Source organism: Eutrema salsugineum, unplaced genomic scaffold (genome assembly GCF_000478725.1).
Source record: "Eutrema salsugineum unplaced genomic scaffold, Eutsalg1_0 scaffold_3, whole genome shotgun sequence".
Classification (NCBI taxonomy): domain Eukaryota; kingdom Viridiplantae; phylum Streptophyta; class Magnoliopsida; order Brassicales; family Brassicaceae; genus Eutrema; species Eutrema salsugineum.
In genome coordinates this window covers 3,008,485-3,031,686 of record NW_006256756.1, presented here as the reverse complement: position 1 = coordinate 3,031,686, position 23,202 = coordinate 3,008,485, and the positions used below count along the sequence as shown (strand labels likewise).

The 23,202-nt window shown below is 35.2% G+C and overlaps 2 protein-coding genes across 2 annotated transcripts; one reads left to right on the top strand and one right to left on the bottom strand.

The window, feature by feature from the left end:
- Window positions 1-2,617: 2,617 nt before the first annotated feature.
- Window positions 2,618-6,089, bottom strand: LOC18014281 (probable trehalose-phosphate phosphatase F). The gene is made up of 12 exons (XM_006396696.2): window positions 5,938-6,089; window positions 4,925-4,990; window positions 4,398-4,826; window positions 4,169-4,309; window positions 3,999-4,070; window positions 3,821-3,928; window positions 3,561-3,719; window positions 3,410-3,487; window positions 3,236-3,305; window positions 3,079-3,149; window positions 2,882-2,974; window positions 2,618-2,750 (listed from the first exon to the last, which is right to left on the bottom strand). Exons 3-12 carry the CDS (start codon window positions 4,665-4,667, stop codon window positions 2,685-2,687), a joined length of 1,128 nt encoding a protein of 375 aa, XP_006396759.1. The 5' UTR covers window positions 4,668-4,826; window positions 4,925-4,990; window positions 5,938-6,089; the 3' UTR covers window positions 2,618-2,684.
- A 2,460-nt stretch (window positions 6,090-8,549) lies between these two features.
- On the top strand, window positions 8,550-12,027 carry LOC112085166. Its single transcript, XM_024154201.1, has 3 exons — window positions 8,550-10,430; window positions 10,557-11,562; window positions 11,660-12,027. The coding sequence occupies exons 1-3, from the start codon at window positions 8,550-8,552 to the stop codon at window positions 12,025-12,027; spliced, it is 3,255 nt and encodes a 1,084-aa protein (XP_024009969.1).
- Window positions 12,028-23,202: the final 11,175 nt, after the last annotated feature.

The window sequence follows — 23,202 nt, the reverse complement described above, 5'->3', positions numbered from 1 at the left end:
TACTTTAAAATTTCTTAAATACAGGAGAGATTTAATTTAAAATTTAAAATTTAAATAATTTTTTATAAAAATGCATAGTAAATAAATATTTTATCGTATTTTATCATAATCAATTAGTCTAAAATATCAAATATTTGAAATTAATAAATATTTATATTATACAATAATATGATCGAGCTGATTAAAGTTATATATATATATATATATATTTAAGGTCCATGAGTTAATTTATTAAAACATGTAAGATATTAAGATGATTTGAGACAATTAAACTAACAGGTTAGCCAGTTTATATATATATATATATATATATATATATATATATATATATACATTTTTTTAATAGCACAAATAATAAATAAATATCTTATTATATTTTTTCATAATCAATTGGTCCAAATATTCCATATTAGTAAATATTTATAGAGTTATACAATTATAATTATAGTCTAATACGGTTAGTTTGTCAAAACATGTAAGATATTAAAAATGATTTAAGACAACTAAACGGATGGATTGGCAAATTCATAGATATATAGATTTTTTATGTGTAAATCTAAATTCACATAATAACAAAGTTTATAATTACCATTAGATCAATGTATACTTAATTAACGCATACTCTTATTCTACTAATTTACAAAATTAAAATATGATAACAATTTTTTGATTTAAAAAATAAATAACAAAAACAAATTATATCTAAACAAAAATGATAAATGCAACTTATATTAGAAATAAAAAAGAAAACATTCTCGTGCGGACGCACGAGTTTAAAATCTAGTTGTATATTTATTACAGTATATTTACTATATTTGTGAATTACGAATTTATAATAGATAAAAAAAAAAACTGATTTTCATTTGTAAGGGGTAAGACTGTCTTTTCCACGCTTGTAAGGTTAAGAATAAATTACATTAAAAGGCACTTTTCAAGTTTGTATTCACAAAATAAGACACTTTATGCTATTGATACACTTTTATGTGGTGAAAGACGAAACAAACCCTCTCATACTTCTTTCTTCTTTTTTATTTTATATATATTTTTTTCTTTTCCCTTATTGTTTGTTCTCTCTCTTCTCTTCGTCTTAAACACATCCTCTTATGACAAAAAAACACATCATCTCTTTTTCTTTTTTTCCTTGTCTCTCTTCTTTATCTTTTTCTCACCGTTTTTGCATCTTTTTTTTTTCTCAAACCCCAGCAATTTTGACTTCTATAATTCAATTGAACATCTTCAATTGTGAAATTATGGGGGCGGAGAAGATGTAATTAAATCAACCAGAGTTACTTTTTTAGTTTTTTATAAAAAAATATTTGATCTTCTCTCAACTTTGTAAAAAAAAAAAAAGTCAAATGATTTGTGTTTATTATATTCTATTATTTTCTGGCTAATCTTTCACCCAACAAAGGAAGATAAATATAAGTTATGTGAATAATCTCCTTCTTCATTGATATTTTTTTGTTATAGCCTTCGTTGGACAAACTGTCCAATTTGTCATGAAGAAGTTGCGTTATGGATAATATAACATGGACAAATTTGTGTGGATACAAAACTACTCTTTCAAACATTTGTTGAACATGTTGAATGCGTTTTATGGATAAATTAGCTAGAAATTTGTGTAAAAATGTTATCCACGGCGATATGTATATTAATTTTTTTTTTGTTTCAAAGAATAACATATCCACGAAATTAGCAATCCCAGTCATTATAATTTGTCTATTCGGTGGATATAATATCATGGATATGCTGTCTAATTTGCCATGGAAAAATTGTCTAGTTTTGTAATGGATAATGTAGCATGGATAAATTTTCGTGGATACAAAACATTGTGTAAAATATTTTTATGGGTAAATTGGTTAGACATTGTGTAAAATGTTGTTCATGCTAATATGTCTATTGAAAGAATAATATATGCATGAATCTAGCAATCACAATTCTTGTAGTTTGTCTATTCTGTGGATGAAATATTGTGGACAAGCTGTCTAATTTACCATAGACAAGTATTCTAATTTCTCATAGACAGTGTAGCATGGACAAAATTGCGTGGATACAAAACTACTCTTTCAAACATTTTGTCGAACACGTTGAATGCGTTTTCTGTTCTTTCACTTTCACCATCACTAAATAATTTTTTCCATGAGATTTTGACTGAGTATCTTAATGTCGTTTATCTCTATCACTGAAATTGAGTCTTAAATTGTCTCATTTATCATCTTCCTCATTTCTTATTATTTCTTGCCTAAATTCAAACACACCAACCAATTTCTTACAAACCCATAATTATCAAACCTGAGTAATATAAAAATTAATATATTTCTGATTTTATTGAACTCAAAAATCAAAAGAAAAAAAAAGTGAAGAGGTGTCGATGATGAAGACAAGAGAAAGAGGGAAGAGAAATTGATATAGAAAAAAATTGATATAATGAGAGAAGGGTAATATTGGATTTATATTAAATGAACAGTAGAATAAGTGCCTCAATAGTAGAAAATGTCTTTTTGTGTAAGAGTAAGTGTAGAATGTGTCTTTTTATGTAATTCACTCTAAGGTTAATGTAGCAAAAATGTAAGGGACCTAGGTTACTTTTGCAAACAGGCATATTTGTAAGGTCATTCTAGTGATTGTTCTCTAAATAAAAACAAAAGGTAAAAAAGCTTTCAATCAGGTTTCCACTATAACAATCAAAAACCAGTAGAAATCTTCTCCAACTTTGCCCATTTCACCAAAGTCTTTAGAAATTTCTTCACCTGAAAACCACAAGTTAACACAAACAATACATTACAAACAAAAATATATATCACATCATGTAGCATATGCCTTATATATTAAACCCATTTCAAGAAAAATTGTTAAATGTTTTTTTTATTTTAGTTTTTACCTCAGATGGATCTCTAAGAGAGTAAAACGCATTGCTTTCTTTTGGTATAGACGATACCAAGATGCCGAAACCTCGGTTCCCATCTCGAAGTACCTACAAGATTCATTATGTTTATCATTGGGTTGTTTCCATTAAACAATTCATAAACTGTAATTAAATTTTGTTAATATGGAACTATAATTGGAAACATTAGTTACCTTGAATGCATCTTCATCAGTTGTGTCATCTCCAATGTAAATAGGAAGCAATTCGTCTTTGTTGCTTAACCCTAACAAGTTTTGATCAAACTACGAATTAGTAAAACAATTATTGGTTTTTTCAAGGAGAAAACAAAATGAGATTAAAATTGTATACCGAGAGATTCTAATAGAAACTCGACCGCTCTTCCTTTGTTCCAGTCTATCACAGGACGAACCTCTAAAACCTAAAATACCAAGAAATGATTTTATGGTTAATTATTAAATAAGAGTCAAATTTTCAACTGTAAACATGATATTCTCAAGTATATAATCTATAAGCTAAGCATACCTTCCTCCCATGAGTGAGACGCAAACGAGGGTATTGTTTCAAGTGGTCATGAACGCGTTGAGCAATGATTGACCAATCCTAGAGAAACACAAACAGTTTCAAATCCATCAAAGTGTTGAGCAAAACTCAATAGTTTTTTTTTTTTGTTTACCTTCTCATCAACGTTACGGTAATGTACAGATGCACAGAACTTGTGATTCTCTACTTTTGCACCTTTAATATCTTTCATTTTCTCAACAAGGGTTCTAAAAACCTCGTCGATTATCGGTATGAATTCTCTAGCGGGCTGAAACAGATTCACTTCCTTTCCCTAATAAATCCACACAAATTAAATGTGTTCAAAACTAAAACACAGTTTGACTTCATTGATCATCATTTAGCAAAAAAAAAATGAAATCATTTATTTTTTACCTGTTGGTCAGTCGATTTGAAACAATTCGGATCATTAAAAGAAGTCATTATATCCATTCCATGACTACCCGCGTAATAAAGTTCTGTTAATCCTACCAACTGATAAACCTACATATAACCAAAAACTTTATTAGTTTTTACGGCTTATGCTTTAGGGTTTACGGTTTAGAAATATTACCTTGTCACGGCTTCTACCGCTAATTATCGCGGTTGGGAAGCAACTCGCGACATCTTTAACTGCAGAACGCATCTGAGACACCAAAAAGTAACCTTTTGAGCATATTGTTGATGACAAAAAAAAATAGAACAGAACAGAGTAATTAACGAAAGAATATTAGGTTTTTTTACTGCGTCGGACATAATGGCACGATCAGGATCATCAACTATTGGAGAAAGAGTACCGTCATAGTCAAGAAACACAGCTATCTTCTTGTTTTTTGCTTGAGCTGCGATATGCGCAAAAGAGCTAATCGCGGACGGATACTTGAGCTGTTTCGGATTCAAGAATATATTGGTGAGGAGGATAAGAAATCGGGAAACACGTTAGAAATATAATACATTCTTACTAGTTACGTACCATCCAAGCACGTTGAGCAAGGTCATCTTCTGGAGCAACTTCGACGTTAAAATCTTTAACTAGCTTCTTGCGCGGTGGAGAAGATGAAATCATTGCATCTAACCAACCATTGGATTTAACATCATCGAGTTTTGCAGGTTTCTTCCATGGATTCATCATCAATCTACCAGAATTAGATACCATTTTTGAGGATACGCCGTGTCTTGATTTGTTGATTGGTGGTGTAGGATCTTTCAGAACAGAGGATGTGTGTTTTGGGTTTAACTCCATGACTTTATATATATGCTTCGATGAAAAAAACAAAATTCTCTTTTTGGCTTTCTTTATTTTTTTTTTTAAAAAAACACTTTTATCCAACTCGTTTATCTACGAAAAACCACCTCTTCATTGTTTTCTTGTCACTGCTTCTTGGTGAAAGTATACTGAAAACTAAAGATAAACAAAAAGAAAAAAAAAAAAAACAGAATTCAGAATAGGTTTGAACTTTTTTTAATAAGATTCTGATTCTTGATTATATTTTGAAGTACCAAATCATCATCTCCAGCTATTCATCCTCGTCTTCTTTGATATACTTTCAGATTTAACCTTGATACCTGTTTAATCAATCGCACACAAGAAAACGAAGTCATTCATACTACAAAGTTTTTTTTTTGAATATGCTTTTCTTTAGAGATTTGAATAAAATAAAAATAAAAAGTAGGACATTACATAAAAAAACAAATGAACATTTCTTTTTTGTTTTCCATAAAAGTATGAGTAACAATCAAATCGTTTTCATAAAATTACATTTGTTACAAAAAATGGAATTCCAGTTTTTTTTCATAAAAGTATGAGTAACAATCAAATCTTCTTGTTTTATTTTGTCGTAACCTTCGTGTTTATTATATATATACAGAGGAAACATCAACATCTTTATACCAAAAAAATTATATGGTAGGTCAAACTTTTAAAACCGAACACCGACAAACTTCTTAAAACATCACTCGTGTACTCGACAAGTCACGCGTATATCTAAATAGATAAAGTATAAAATTTAGTTTAAACATGTCAAATCAGTCTCCAATTATGCAGAATTTTAAGAGTTACGTTGTAAATTATTTTCAGATTTAAAGAAAAAAATAAAATAAGGTGAATTTGTTTTTATGGAGCGTTTAATTTGTATAATAAATTTGGAAATTTTGAGGCGCAGAGTTCTAGGTGTACGGACAAAATTGCGTGCGTTTTATTTCCAAACACGACGAGTTTTTTTTTTCAAGGTATGTAAACTATGAATTCTTTTTTTTTTTTTTTGCAGAAACCAATATTGTAATGTACGAGGAAACAGAAACGGATATAAAAATACAGAGTGAGAAATATTCTATGAAGATAGAGAAAAATGCTAAGAAAAACAGCAAAAAACAAAATTCTAGGTTTTAGAAGAAAAAAACTAAGCTAATAGATCCAAAATTTCTATAAAACAATTAAGCGATCTAGAAACAGCACCAAGATAATTCAAGTAAACAAAAAAGAAAAACAAGAACGTGGAAATATTAGTTCAAACCTGATTCAAACGAGCTCCAAAGGTAGGGGAAAAAAACTTCAGAAGGATGAGGATTTTTGTTTCCTTTGATCGAAGAAACTGAAACCCAGAGAAGGCAAAAAATGTTTAAAGATTTGTGGACTTTTTTTTTTTCAAATTGTGAAAACCCTAATTTAAAGAGAGTCGAGAATGTAGGAGGAAGAGGAGAAAGGGGGGGGGGGAAGAAGAAAGCGGAGCGGTTTTGGTTTTTATAGACTCTCTTATATAAATAAAATAAGTCTATAAGACTCGAGAGAGACGTGTTTAACAAGGTTATCACGCGTTTTGTTTTTCTTGTTGTTTAGTTTAGTTTTAATGTAAAGTAAGTAAGTGATGAGTCTGTGACTAGTCATACTCATTTATAAAAAAGGAAAATTCAATAAACAACTTTATTTTCTTTGGTGAAAATGATTTGGGTCCGGTTGTTAATTAATAATTTAAAAGATTTTTCATAGTAGGAATCGACCTTCGTATCATGCATACAAATTTTATTTAATTATTTTGGTAACAAGCATACAAATTTTTATGGTGGTTTGTTTATGTTTATTCAGTTTGTTTGAAAGTCTGAAGATCTTAGTTTTATATTAGTGTATTAGCATTTAGCACCAAATGACTCAACTTTTATGAATAGGAAATAACATTTTAGAACGAATTAAGAATGGTAGTAGAAGTCTAGTTTTATTTTCGTCTCAATTGAATTTTTATTTTTATCTACCAATAATTAAGTTAGTTAACACATTTCTATCTAAATCGTCGTTTATCTAAGTTGTCTCCATTTTTATGTAATTTTTACCCCATTCACCCTTATTTGATGTACATACATTCTATTTCTTGATAATTATGATCGTATGTGTAACAGAAAACACAAATTTCAGATGATTGATATGGCGTGGAATCCTTGTTGTAATTTAGCACAAAAAAAAAGTCCTTGTTGTAATCAATTTTTGAACTTTGAAGTTAACTTTTGAAAACATGTGTGCGTTAGAACTTAATTTACGTACCTAAAGGCTAAAGATGCTAACACGACTAATGAAATCAGTTTTCTTTCTCAATATGGATACGTAAGATCTCTGGGAATCGATATATTAAATGCACTACATTTATTTTTCTCTCTTTGTTAAATGCAGGAAAGGATAGACTGGTCTTATCAGTTAAGAAAATATAGCTGGTCTTATTTTTACTCACTTGTTACATTTGATTTTTTCTTTTAAAAAATAATCCTTGGCATATCACAAATATGAAAAAAGACAAAAAAAATAACGAGGAAGCCACAAATCAGCCGTCAAATTCATCATATCAACGGTCAAAGGCTCCACAACATTTTCTTTTCTTACAAAACTGTGTTTTTTTATCTTATCTGCTGACAAAAAAAAAAAAAAAAACATAACGGTAGGACGTTGGTTGTTATTCATGAGTCCGTTAACATGCACGTGGCAATGAGTCAAAAGAGGCTAAAAGAGTGTAGACGACACGTGTTGAAATGATATATGACACGTCCACTTGTTAGTTGGGCCTTAGATGGGCCCCTTATACTTGAAAAGGCAACAAAAGAACTGGCCTTTTTCTTTCTGTGTTCACTTTTGTCTTTCTCGGCACATAATCCTTGCTTTACAACGTTCGCGATGTTTTCCCCAGTCCCCACTAACTTTTTTAGATGATTTGAGGTAACTAAGTCGTTTTTCTTTTTCTAAGAAGCAAATATAAATATATTTAGAAGTAGAACTGAAGATAATGAGCTTACCAATGGAAGTTAAAAAAAAGTTGAGTTTACCGATAAAAAGCTCAAACTATCATAAAAACAATGGTATTTTATTTTATCGTGCATGTTTTAAAAAAATATATATATTTTAATAGTGTTTTTATCAGTTCAACTAACAATATATTTCCAAAAAGATATGCGAGATTGATACGGTTAATATGCTCGGTGAATAAACCACCATATTGACCTTTGATGATTTTTTCTTTGTTTGTCAAAGAAATATTATACTAAGGTTTTAGTGGACCCAAAGCGATTTTAGGGCGATTTTTCAAACCCCATTTTCTTTCTTTCTCTTCGCCGGCTGGTCGGCCGCCGGCGTCTCTGAGTCCTCTGATGCTCCGAAAGAAGAAAAAGGCGCGGCCCAAAGCCGTGGGTACCTCCAAGTTTGCTCGTGCTGCGACAATCTCATCCATTGCTGCAGCGGTGAAGAGAAATCAACAATCCATCTCCGAGTTGCTTCAGATCGAAGCTCCACCCTCCGATGAGGCCCCCTCGGTGACAGGCTCTCCTCTGGCCTGGTTGACTCCGCCCCTCCTCTGTGCGAATGTCCCAGCTCAGATCCCGTTGTCGGTGCTGCATTGGGAAAAGTGCTGCATCCAGATCTACTTCCAACCTCTCCTGGTAGTATGCCCGCTGAGGTAACCTCGCTCCCCATTCCTGTTGCCGTGGAAGGTTCATCCTCCGGCACAAGTTCAGACATTTCCTCTCCTCCGAAAGACCCTGCCAAAATCGAAGCTCCGAAGCCGCCTCAAATTTACTCGAGCCTTCTCCAAGACCCCCGTCATCTCGAGGCAACTGGAACACCAACCCAACACGTTTTAGGAGCCCGTTCGTGATGATTCCAGATGAAAATATTGAAGCCGCAAAGGAAGAGTTCAAAGACTTTATCTTTGCTCGTTTCCACGGGGATTCTCCGAGTATGGGACATGTAATTGGAGTTGTTAATGTTATCTGGGCTCGTACTGGTCCGAGAATCATAGTCCACCACATCAGCTCAGGTACTTTTCTCCTTCGTGTCTGTAACACCAGAACCAAGGAGTTTATCTTGAGCAGGAATCTTTGGAGCATCGCTGGTTTTCCGATGTTCGTCGCTCCCTGGTCACCTGAATTCAATCCGGAAGAACCGCCTCTCACTTCTGCGGTGGTCCCAGTTGAATTTCGGGATGTCCCTTATTTGCTCTTTAACAAAGAAAGTCTCAGCCGACTAGCTACCGCGGTTGGAACTCCAGTTGCACTGTCCCCGGAAACAGAGCGTAAGGAGACACTCGAAGTCGCCAAAGTGTACATCAGGGTCAATCTCCTTAGTGATCTTCCCTCAAGAGTGATTTCTGGTTTTTCAAATGGTCGTGAAGCTCTGATTTCGATCTCATATCCCTGGCTGCCACAGAAATGTTTTGAATGCGGAAATTTTGGGCATGATTCTAGGAAGTGCCCTACTAACAGTTATCTCCATGCGTCTGGAAGACAAAAGTGCACACCCTCCCCTCCTCCTGTTACTCCGAGAAAGAGAAGATCCCGTCCAGGAAGGTCGAGAGCTAGAAGAGCTAAATCGATCAGAAATGGTGATTCTCTTATGACCTTAGAAGATGGTGAAATTCCAACCAAAGGCTGCGACCCGCCAGAGGTTAACGACCCAGCTTTAGCTCAGGCGAAGGTTGTGGAGGTTGGAAAATCTAAGGAGGATGCTCCGAAGAATCTGATTGATGTGGAAACTGGATGCTCTGTCACTAAGAATTTAGTGCATCCTTCGAAGGAGCTGAGAGATGATGTTGTTTGTCCAAAGTTCGAACAGGGCAATAATGTCAAGACTCGGATAGAACCCAATGGAGGGAAAGGACAGAAGAGGGTTCTTTCTATTGATAAGGTTGCACCTGTGATTGGGGATCAGGATGCTTTGCAGCAGGATGCAGCTTTTGGCTCGAATGGTGAGAGTGATGAGGCTCCGTTCTTCTTGGTTTCCTACAAGAAGAGTGGCCGTAAGGCCACAAAAAAAACACTAATCAATACCATCATGTTTTTTACGTGGAATATTAGAGGGCTTAACAATGCAAGATGCCACACTATGACCAATGATTGGATTAATATCCATAGGCCACTTTTTGGAGCGTTCACTGAAACGCATATTAATCGAATAAATGCTGGGAGAATTAGCAGGGCAATTCCAGTAGGTTGGAACTTTTTGGGGAATTTTGATCATCATGAAACGGCAAGATTAGTTGTCGTCTGGGATCCATCGGTTTCGGTGGTTTTTTACCAAGTATCTGCTCAGGCAATGACTTGTGGTTTTTTCATCCCTGCGGATAATACTAGTATTACAGTTACCTTCGTTTACGGTTTCAGTCAGGTGGAGTCCAGAGTTCAGTTATGGGAAGAGTTGGTTCACCTAAACGATACTACGCCTGTCTCAAGATGTCCATGGGCAGTTGTTGGAGACTTCAACCAGATCTTAAGACACACTCAGCACTCGAGTCACTTAGTTGACGATGTGGACATCTCAGGTATGGAGGATTTCAATCTTGCGCTTCAAGGAGCTGACCTATTTGAAGCACAATCCAAGGGACTCACCTTCTCTTGGTGGAACAACCAAGATGGCAATCCCATATCGAAGAAAATTGACCATGCTCTTATCAATCAAGCATGGTCGAATGCTTTTCCAGATTCTTATTCGGATTTCTTGGATCCTGATCAGTCAGATCACGCCGTTTGCCTCTTTCGGGTTCCCTCTCTTCAAAGGCAAACTCGCAAACCTTTTAAATTTTTTCAACACGTTATCGATCACCCGTTATATGAGGAGTAAGTGAGACAAGCTTGGAATTGTGATAACTTTGTTGGTTCTGATCAGTTCAAGCTAGTCAGAGCTCTAAAAGGTCTTAAGCCAGTGCTGCGGAATTTGAATAAGAGGTATTACAGTGGTATCACAGCTCGGGTCAAGGAGCAATCCAAAAAATTGGCTGCTCTTCAACGACAGCTTCTTACTAGTCCGTCTGCGGATGTTGCAAGGGAGGAGCATGCAGAAAGGGAAAAGTGGAAAACACTCAAAACGGCGGAGGAGAAGTACTTTTACCAGAGATCGCGTGTAAAATGGCTAGATTTGGGGGATCGGAACACAGCATTTTTTCACCGAATTGTTGCGCAGAGAGTAACCAGGAACCATATTCATTTCCTTAAAGACAACAGTGATAGGATGCTCACTTCCGCTATGGACATAAAGTCACATTCTGCAGAGTACTTCCAGGGTATTCTGGGTAATACCGACTTGTCTGAGTCTCCAGTAACAGTTACGCAGTTGCAGGCTCTCCTTCCATTCAGGTGTTCAGACAGTCAGGTCCTCAACTTGCAGAAGGTTACTACCGCTGAGGAAATTAGAGATACCCTTTTCGCTTTGCCATTGAGTAAAAGTCCTGGTCCTGATGGCTACTTCGTTGAGTTCTTTAGGGCTTCTTGGGCTACAGTTGGTAAAGATGTGATCGCTTCTGTATCTGAATTCTTCCGCAACCGCAGACTACTGAGAGATATCAACAACACAGCTATCTCCCTCATTCCTAAGAACCCAGAGGGATGCAAGCTAAGTGAGTACAGGCCAATTAGTTGCTGCAACACTACTTACAAAGTTATTGCCAAGCTCATTGCAAATCGATTAAAACCTGTTCTCGATGATTGCATAAGCTCAAACCAGGCGGCTTTTTTGAAAGGAAGGAGTCTGGGAGAAAATGTCTTGCTTGTCTCGGAGTTGATCCGTAACTATCAGAAAAGCTCATGCCCCAACAGCTGTATGCTGAAGGTGTACTTACGCAAGGATTTTGACACGGTCTGCTGGGATTTCATTCTCAAGGTCCTGGAAGCTCAGGGTTTTCCGCCTTCATTTAGAACCTGGATCAAAGAGTGTATCTCTTCTCCTCGATTTTCTGTTGCCATTAATGGGGAGCTTGCAGAGTTTTTTTCCAGGCAAGAAGGGACTGCGTCAGGGAGATGCGATGTCACCATACTTATTCATCATGGTGATGGAGGTCTTATCCAAGCTGCTTGAGAATGCAGTCGATAATGACTTGGTGAGACTCCACCCTCAGTGTGAAAACCCTCGTATTACTCATCTCCTGTTTGCTGATGACCTATTAGTGTTCTCGGATGGATCTAAACACTCGCTTGATGGCATCAAGCAGGTCATGCTAGAGTTTAAGGAAATTTGTGGGCTTGACATGAATGTGGACAAAACAGAAATTTTCTTTGGAGGCTATGGGGATGCTGAAGCTGCGGATTTAAGTGCTTACTCGGGCATTAAAATTGGCACCTTCCCCACTCGTTATCTGGGTTAACCTCTCAACCCTCAGCATATTTCCCTTGCGACTCTCCAACCTTTCTTGGAGCGAATCACAAGTAAACTGCATTCTTGGACTGTCAAGCTATTATCATTCGCGGGTAAAATCAGGCTCATATCCTCAGTCATCTACGGATTGGTAAATTTCTGGAGCTCTGTTTTTGCTTTACCTAAGAGTTTCTATGCCAAAGTCGATTCTTTATGTTCTGCTTTCCTGTGGAAGAACAAGACTGCTTCAACTGTGGGAGCTAGGGTCGCATGGCGTGAGGTTTGCAAACCGAAAGCTGAAGGAGGATTGGGTATTCGCCTTCTTGCAGACTTTGAGTTAGTATTCAGGTTGAAACAGATCTGAAATCTTTTCTCCTCTTCGGGATCTCTCTGGGTTGCTTGGTTGCAGGCGCACATCTTCTTAAGGAAAGACTTCTGGCAAACAAATGATGCCAGTAGGTTCTCTATCACGGTCAGAAGCATGCTCCAACTTAAACATTTGATCCGGGGTTTCTTAAGATGCGAGATTGGCAATGGTGAATCTGCATCTTTTTGGTTTGACCACTGGAATGATCTGGGCCCGTTGATTGATTTCCTTGGTGAATCGGGGCCTCGCCAGCTGCGTCTCAGACGCGATGCTCGAGTGGTTATAAATGTTTTATCCCAGCTGCTAGATCAGGGGAATGCTTTATCCCAGCTGCTAGATCTCCGCAGGCGCAGTCTTTCCAGGTTATGCTCACATCTCTCTCTCCTCCATGTGACTCTAGAGGTCGGGATGTGTATCTTTGTCGGAATGCCGTAGGAGCTTATACTCCAACCTTCTCCTCAAAATCAACTTGGCAGCAACGCTTGCAATCTCCAACTGTATCTTGGAGTAAGTTTATCTGGTTCAGAGAGAGCATTCCTCGATGCTCCTTTATTGTCTGGTTGGTAATGCTTAAGCGTCTTCCAACTAAGGATAGACTTCGGAGTTGGGGCCTGACTGTTGCTGCCCAATGTTCTCTCTGCTCTAATGGTAGTGAATCACACGATCACCTCTTTTTTGAATGTGAGTTCTCTGCAGGAATTTGGTCACACTTGTGGGAAGTGTTTTCCCTGCTCCTCCTTCGTCGCCTCTTGCTCTGCTTGCTGTGTTGGACCCCCCTCCACTTCATTCTCCAGTCTGTCTTTTCAGCTGCGTTCGCTTTCAAAGCTGATTTGTCAAGTCTGCATCTACCTCATTTGGAAGGAGCGGAACGCTCGCATCTTTAGGAATGAGTCCTCCTCTGTCATCGTCATTCGTCGTGCTGTTGATTGGGTGTTGCGTGATCGCCTTCTCTCCTTTCCCTCCCATCTGTCTCTTCTCCCTCCCTTCTCCAGCTTTATTTCCAGCAATTAGGATCGCTTAGCTAATATTTATAATCTTTTCGCTTCTTTGCTTTCTTGTCTTTTGGTCCTGTAATTTGCTTTTGCAACTTGTATGTTTCTTGAAAACGGTAATGAATTTTAACATGTTACCAAAAAAAATAAACCATCATATTTATACAATGTTATTCGGCGATTTTAGTTAGTGCCATTATTCTAATGTACTGAAATTGAGGCTGATCACGTGCTAAAAATGTGTCAGTAGGCTTTGGGCCGTGGGGGTCTTGTGTGTTGTAGAGGGAGAAAAGTGTAAGTCACGTGGATCCTGGAGAGCTAAAAGGTAAAATCAGTTAAATCATAAGTTAGATTAGTTGAGCTTGAGAATTGAGAGAATAAGTAAATGGTCAGAAACGAAGTTAGTTGAAAAAAAGTTTTAAAACAGGTTATTTGAAAAAGAAATAAAACTATCATTTTTTATATTTATAATTATTAAACATTTTAATTTTCACAAGTTCTTATAGATTTTTTTATTTTACAGAAATACTTCGTAATTGATAAAAACATCTAGAAAATATTGTTTATCTACCCAAATTACTCTGAACAGTATTAGTTCTATCCATATTTGTTGTCTTTTTTTTTTTGAAAGAATTGTCCTTTTTGAACTTGCTACACAAATTTGTAAAACTCATTTATACACACTATCAAAAATTATAGAAACTCATGCTAATTCTGTTTACCGTTAAATAAAATAAATTTACAGTTAAAAATATCTAAATGACAACTGATAAATAATTCTCTAATTTTAAGGTTGAAAATCGCTTTTCATATTAAAATCACTTTTCATATTAAAATGTCAAAAACCTAAATTAAAAACCTAAATTGATTGTAGCTAATTAATCAGGAAACACAAAAAATTTTAATTTTATAAAATTAAATTATTTAGTTATTTTTAACCAAATGGAACAAAATATGTAGTTGTTCCTAATTAGTTTCCAAAAAAAAGGGACATGAAATAATGGAAACCCAAAATTTTGATCTAAGAAATTTGGTTCTTGTCAACCGTTGAGACGTTGTCACGTGCATCAACTGAAGCTGTACTTTATGACGAGTCACCAAAACATAAGTCTCAGATCTGACGAGGAATCTTCTTTTAAGAAGTTAAGAAACTGTCCAGATTGCCCATTATATCAAACCTTCTTTATCTAGTGTTTGATAAAAACATCCAATAATTTCTTCTGTTGGGTCAAATAATTTGATTTGCTTATGCCAAGACAAAATGTACGTTTGTATACACGTATATTATGTATATATAATATAGTTACCACTTACCATTACTCAACAATTTTTAGAATTGCGTCATTGACATAGTCATGCACGCTAAGTACATTATTTATTTAGTGTTTTCTTTTTCAATTTAGTTGTAACCATTGTTTAGTATTTTACGATGTAAGATGTATGAACCATTTTAGCAAAAGAAAAAAAAAAAAAATGTATGAACCATGCATAATATGCGGCTACATCAAATAACTCCATTCCAACAAGTTATAATAATAAATAACATACTCCATTCAGCTAATACGTTAAAATAGTTGTTTTTAAAACATATATCTAATTTTAAGTTGTACGGAGAACAATTAATATAACGAATTATATACTACCAGAAAGACGGTGCCTACCAAAGTCATTGATGATTTTATTATTAGGAGTGGGTTTTTCATCAATAATCTTATTTTTCAAGTAATAGTTGTATGATTGTATCTATATTGAATGCGACGCAGGAGAAGAGAACATATTATTTTTATAATGTAATGTTAATTTTTGTAGCAAGATTATACTATAATGTTCGTTGACATCACTGTATTTGTTTGTAATCTTATTATTATTTTATAAATGTTTTTAATTTGTGATGTCTTATAAAAAAAATGTCAAGCTTTGACTAATCACTCTAAATATAAACACATTTGGACGACCGAAAAAAAACACATTGAAAATCAGTTTCGGTTAGGAGTAGACATTTTTAATCGAACCGAAAAAAACTCTATCAAACTTAAAAATAGAAAACATGAAAAATTAAGATACAAACCAAGCGTACCCAAAACTATAGCAAAACAACAAAACCTACTCAGAGTCGAAGTGGCTTTAGTTCGAGTTTCGTTAATTTTAAGTTTCACTAAACGAAATTAACCAAACAAAACCCAAACGACTGTTGTTAGAATACAACTAAAATCTTGCAAGAATCATGTTAATCGAGCTGTGAATATATATATATATCCATCCCTAAAATGTTACTCAAATTTACACTCACCAGTCACCATCATCGACATTACTCAATTTTAATAGGTCTCACATCTTTAATAATCTTTAATAAGTAATTGGATTCATTTTCTTTTGGTTAAACTATAATAAGAGATTCATATGCTTCTATATATCAATTTATTTTTGATTTTGATTATTAGTCGTTACAAAAGAAAAATGTAGATTATAATCAGCTCATGGCTTAATAGTGTTCGTTGTTTGGGTTATATTTGCTATTACGTCCGAAATTCTAAATGTTTCTCTTTTTTTGGGAGAGTTGTAAATTTAGGACACATTTTGCAAACAATTGTTTTTTGGAATTTTGTCACTTTTGGACATAATTACCCTTTAATTAAAAATTATATTAACTGCAGAAATTCGAATTTAATGTTTAATTTTTTAAAAAATTCGAAAATACCAAATAAGAAAATAAATTAGTTCTCGAAAATCAGTTATGAAAAGTTTTAATTTTTAAAAAATTATTTTCCACAATACATAGAAAATGTATTCTACATTCTAGGGTTTTCTAGAATATGTTTTCTAGATATTCTTCTACAATCTATGAAACCTAGAAATGATGTTCTATATATTCTTCTTCATTCTATGATACTTATAGAATATGTATTCTACAGATTCTTCATCGTTATACAACTTATGAAACATATATTCTACACTTTTCATTATGTTCTACATTTTACTAGAATATATATTTTACAGATCTTTTTTTGTTCTACGTAATGTAGAAATGTATTCAACGAAGTTGTTAAGAGAATCTGAGAAAATCTAAGCTTTATGTGCTTAACCACCAAAGAGAATATTTCTAAATATTTATTTTCCATTTCTTCTCCCGCGTTTTTATGCCCAGAATTTTGATACTGTTAAAGAGGATAATTATCCTCATATTTTCACCGCCTTACACTTGTGGATAAGTTTCACTTTTACCGACTTGCTAATATTTTACTCTTTTCTTGTATCTATAAATAGACACTTCATGTGGTGTAACAATTATTCTACACACAAGTGAAATAATCAAACACTCTTCTTCCTTCTCTCGCTTACATCTCTTCTCTCTCAAACAAATATATATAATCTTATCATATATATACATACAAACACATATATACATAAACACACATATATCCTCACCTATATATCATATAATATATAATACGTTATCAGCACGAGCGTCTCTTGATCCGCTCTTATACCTAAAAAGGTAAAATTTAAATTTATGTTTATTTCAAGTTTATGTATTATTTCGGGATGATAGGCTCTGCCTTCCCCGAACCGTTAATTTAAATTTATATGCTATTTTTTTTTACGGGATGATAGGCTCTGCCTTTCCCGAACCGATCGTTAAGATAGGCTATGCCTTCACGATCATATGATCATATGGTAGACTATGTCTCCTCAGATCATATATATGGAGTAGAAGGTTAAACCTCCTCCTTGATATTATGTTTATGGAGTAGAAGGCTCTGCCTCCTCAAAATTATATGGTAGGCTATGCCTCCTCAAAAATTATGGTAGGCTCTGCCTCCTCAAATTATATGGAAAGCTCTGCCTCCTGTATTATTTTAAATTTCATATTTTTATTATGTGTGAGAATTATTTTTTTTATCATGTTTTTCTCGAAAAACAAATTTTTAAACTGAAAGTTTGCTAAATTTATTTTTGATAAAATCATATACAGTTATAATGTCGAATTTGGCGAAGCTTGAAATCCCTGTCCTAGATGTGTCTGGGAAAAATTATATGTCATGGGCAGTAGGTGCAAAAATGCATCTAAGAGGAAACGGGCTTCTCGATACCATCGATAAGTCGGAAACGACATCAGATGAGAAAAAGGCAAAAGCCATGATATTTTTGCTCCACCACATCGATAATAGTTTAAAAAAAGAATACATCACGAAAGAAAATCCTGCAGATCTTTGGCAATCTCTTAAAGATAGGTTTGATCACCAGAAATATGTGATCTTACCAAAAGCCAAACATGAGTGGTTAAACCTCCGGTTTCAGGATTACAAAAGTGTTGGTGAATATAATTCCGCTATGTTCGGAATTACTTCCAGGATGATGTTATGTGGACAGGAGGTAAGTGATTTCGACATGATCGAAAAAACTCTCCAAACATTTCATCCTGGAAATGTAATCCTGCAACAACAATACCGGGCAAAAGGTTACACCACTTACTCGGAGTTGATGCAAGTCCTCCTTGTAGCTGAACAAAATAATCAGCTCGTGATGTTGAACTATCAAACTCGTCCAACTGGATCATCGCCATTCCCAGAAGCGAATGTTGCGTCATCCAGTCAAAATAATAGAACCGAACGCGGACGCGGGCGCGGTCGAAACCGTTACCGCGGTCGCGGATGAGGTCGTGGACGAGGAAAACAAAATGATGTTGGTCGGGAAGCAGGAAAGCAAAAGGAAACTGCTTGTTACAGATGCGGCATGAAAAATCATTGGGCAAAAACATGTCGTACACCAAGACATTTAGCCGATCTGTACCGAGCATCACAAGATGCCAAAGAAAAGGATAAAGGAAAGAATTTTGAAACCAATTTCATCTCTGATGAAGCTGGACATTCCTTTGATAGCATCAATGATTATACTCATCTTGATATCGCTGATTTCCTAGTAGATCCAGAAGAATCAACGGAAACAAAGCAATTAAGATCGATGTAATATAATATCTTCTCGAAGAAGACAAGAAAAACCCTATGTAATTTTAAATAAGAATGTAATATGTTTTTGTTAACAAGACAAGGTTTTTCTTAATATAAATAACTTTTAATATCATGTTTTGATTTATTAATGCATTTTCTTGCATACTTTGATTCAGATTATGTCATCATTTGAGATTCAGGATGGAGATACATGTCTAGCCGATAGTGCTACAACACATACTATACTTAAAGATAAAAAGTATTTCTCCTGTCTCAAAATAAAGGACTCCGCCGGAAGCGTGGGTACCATATCTGGTAATGCAAATATTATAATTGGCTCCGGAAGAGCTAATTTTTCAATGCCAAGGGGGACAAAGTTTGAAATAAATGATGCATTATATTCCCCCGAATCTAGTAGAAACTTGCTAAGTTTTAAAGATATCCGAGGAAATGGATATCATATAGCAAGTACAAATAAGAATGGCATTGAATATCTTTGCATTATATCTAAGAGGAAACACGTATTGGAAGAATTACCAATGATGTCCTCTGGGTTATATTGCACAAAAATAAATATGACTGAATCCTATGTTACAGTAAACCCAGGTTTACTAGTACATTTAGAGTATGGCATGAAAGACTTGGCCATCCTGGATCAGTCATGATGCGAAGGATTGTGCAAAATTCGAATGGCCACCCATTGAAAAACCAAAAGATTTTTCAATCGGGAGAGTTTTCATGTCAGGCATGTTCTCAAGGAAAACTCATAACTAGGCCCTCGCCAACCAAAGTTGGGAATGAATCTCCAGTATTCTTAGAGAGAATACATGGTGATATATGTGGGCCGATTCACCCACCGTGCGGGCCATTTAGATATTTCATGGTATTAATTGACGCATCTACCAGATTGTCACATGTGTGTTTATTAACCACAAGAAATATGGCTTTCGCAAGATTCATTGCCCAAATAATCAGGTTGAGAGCGCAATTCCCTGATTATGCCATAAAGAAAGTCAGGCTTGACAACGCTGGTGAATTCACTTCAGCAGCCTTTAATGACTATTGTATGTCATTAGGAATCGATGTTGAACATCCGGTTCCACATGTTCATACACAAAATGGCATGGCTGAGTCTTTAATAAAACGGTTGCAACTGATAGCAAGACCATTAATATTGAGAACAAAACTCCCAATTACTGTATGGGGACATGCTATATTGCATGCTGGGGCATTGGTCCAGATGAGGCCAAGTGCATATAATGAATATTCCCCAATACAATTAACATCTGGAAAAGAGCCAAATGTATCCCATCTCCGTATATTTGGATGTGCGGTCTATGTCCCAATAGCCCCGCCGCAAAGAACAAAAATGGGGCTACAAAGGAGATTGGGAATATATATCGGCTATACGTCACCAAGTATAATTAGATATCTTGAACCAGTAACTGGAGATATGTTTACGGCACGTTTTGCCGATTGCCACTTTGATGAAAATGAATTCCCAGCGTTGGGGGGAGGATCAAGAGAATCACCAAAGGATATCACATGGTGTACACAAACCTTGGCTTATCTCGATCCCCCTACCCATCAACGCGAAATGGAAGTTCAGAAAATCATACATTTGCAAAGGTTGGCAAACCAGTTACCTGATGCGTTCACAGATACGAGAAGAGTGACAAAATCATATATCCCCGCTGATAATGCTCCATCAAAAATAAATGTTCCAGAACCAGTTATTGATGGGAATAAAGCAAATGAACCGCGGGTTCAGTTAAAGCGCGGGAGGCCGATGGGCTCGAAGGATAAAAATCCTCGAAAGAAAAAGAAATTGGGAGACAAGGTTCCAGAAGAACCGAATAAAGAAAAATGTCTTGAAGACATTGGTGAAGAGGTTTCAGAAGAACCAATTAAAGAAGTTCGTCTCGAAAACGAACATGATACTGAAAAGTATGAGATTTCCATTAACTTCGCCCAAAGTGGGACATTATGGGCTAGAAGCGAGATAAATGATACAAATGGAATTTTCTCCTTTTCGGTATCTAAAGAAATTGAAAATGAAAATGATGATCCAGACCCAAGGTCCGTGTCAGAATGTCAGAAAAGGTCTGACTGGGAGAAATGGCAGATTGCCATGAAAAATGAATTAATCTCCCTGAATAAAAAAAATGTCTTTGGACCTATAGTCATTACACCAGAAGATGTAATGCCAGTCGGGTGCAAATGGGTCTTTGTGAGAAAAAGAAATGAGAAAAACGAGGTCACAAGATATAAAGCCCGACTTGTGGCACAAGGTTTTTCTCAAAGACCGGGAATTGATTATGAAGATACATATTCCCCGGTCATGGATGCAATCACATTCAGGTACTTAATGAGCCTAACGGCATCTAAAAATCTAGAAATGTACCTTATGGATGTTGTGACTGCATATTTATATGGATCACTTGATAGTGATATATATATGAAAATTCCAGAGGGAGTAAAGATCCCAGAAGGATCAAAGATGCCTGAAGTATCTAAAGACATATGTTCGGTCAAACTACAGCGATCACTTTACGGATTAAAACAGTCTGGACGCATGTGGTATAATCGCTTAAGTGAATATTTGTTGAGTAAAGGATACATCAACAATGCGATATGCCCTTGCGTATTTATTAAGAAATCCTCATCAGGATTTGTGATTATTGCTGTATATGTCGATGACCTGAACATAATCGGAACTCAAAAGGAGATTGATGATGCAAGAACTCACATGAAAGAAGAGTTCGAAATGAAAGATCTTGGAAAGACAAAATTTTGTCTAGGGCTCCAGATTGAGCATTTCCAAGATGGAATATTTGTGCATCAATCAAATTACACCAAAAGGGTGTTGAAACGCTTTAAAATGGATAAAGCAACTCCTTTGAGTACTCCAATGGTCAATAGATCACTTGATATTAACAAGGATCCATTTCGACCTTGTGAAGATAGCGAAAATGTATTAGGTCCTGAAGTACCTTATATGAGCGCTATCGGTGGGCTTATGTATCTTGCAAATTGTACTCGACCAGATATAGCCTTTGCTACTAATCTACTTGCAAGATACAGCTCATCTCCTACGCGCAGACATTGGAATGGGATAAAACATATTTTTCGTTATCTCCAAGGTACGATTGATCTGGGTTTATTTTATCATAGAAACCCCGAAGTTGGTCTAGTTGGTTTTGCAGATGCAGGATATTTATCAGATCCGCATAAAGCTCGATCACAAACTGGATATGTTTTCACAATTGGTGGAACGGCGATCTCATGGCGTTCTCAAAAACAGACTTTGGTCGCCACTTCTTCAAATTATGCGGAAATCATTGCTCTTCATGAAGCATGTAGAGAATGCATATGGCTCAGATCCATGACTCAACATATACAAGGTGCAAGTGGAATAGTCATCAATACGGAACCAACAAAAGTATTTGAAGATAATGCTGCATGTGTCGCTCAACTAAAAGAAGGTTATATCAAGAGTGACAGAACAAAACATATTCCTCCAAGATTTTTCTCTTATACACAAGAACTCGAGAAGAATCAAGAAGTCGATATCCAGTATGTTCGTTCATGTGAAAATGCGGTGGACCTCTTTACAAAGGCGCTTCCTACTACAATATTCAGAAAGCATATTCAAAGTATCGGAATGCGTCATTTGCGGGATTTATGAAGAGAACGTTATTCCATCATTTCAGGGAGAGATTACGTTACTATACTCTTTTTCCCTTGTCATGGTTTTTATCCCATTGGATTTTTCCATGATAAGGTTTTTATCAAGGTAGTACGTAATACATTAACGATGATAGATAATTAAGGGGAGTGTTAAAGAGGATAATTATCCTCATATTTTCACCACCTTACACTTGTGGATAAGTTTCACTTTTACCGATTTGCTAATATTTTACTCTTTTCTTGTATCTATAAATAGACACTTCATATGGTGTAACAATTATTCTACACACAAGTGAAATAATCAAACACTTTTTTTCCTTCTCTCGCTTACATCTCTTCTCTCTCAAACAAATATATATAATATTATCATATATATACATACAAACACATATATACATAAACACACATATATCCTCACCTATATATCATATAATATATAACAGATACACGTTTTTTTTGTTTGGATCAAGCAAACAAAAACGTACGTATCGATCGACCTGTGATGTTTTAATATTTTTAATAAATAAAGGGTTATATAATATTTAATGCACTAAAATAATGATAAAGTTTAATAGCACAGCTGGTTCCCCACTGCATTTGCCACCTATAAAGTCGGAAGTTTGATTTCTTGCAGTGACCATTTCAACTTTTTTTTTTTTGCAGATGTACGGTTAAGTATTAAACCATGAATAATAATCTCCACTAATGTACTCAACACAAACATGAATCTGTCATTTTTCCATTTTGGTTATCTTTTTTTGTATTGGTTGCTTTGAACATTATGTTATGATGAATTCCTTGTGAGTGAAGTAATTGAATAAGACAATCATAATATAATTGGAAGGAAATAACCTTAAAGATAAGTATGTTATAACAAAAATCCTACATAACCTTAAACCATGTGTTAACTAAAAAATAAACCAATTTCTTGAACGTAAGAAAGCAGGAAAAAATCAGTTAGAGTTCTATAAACTCCATCTCCGATGATGTAGGCCGCGTAGGTTCGTATCGTGACATTCGTTCAATGAGTATGGGATCCCTTGCTGCTTTCAAAAGATCCCATGCAATCTTGATCCAAAAAGACAAATGGTTTGGGAAATTGTCCTAAATTTTTAATTTTCTCTTCTTTTTTTTTGTGTGTGTTGAAATGTGATTTTTATTGATGAACAAAAAATGATATATGTACA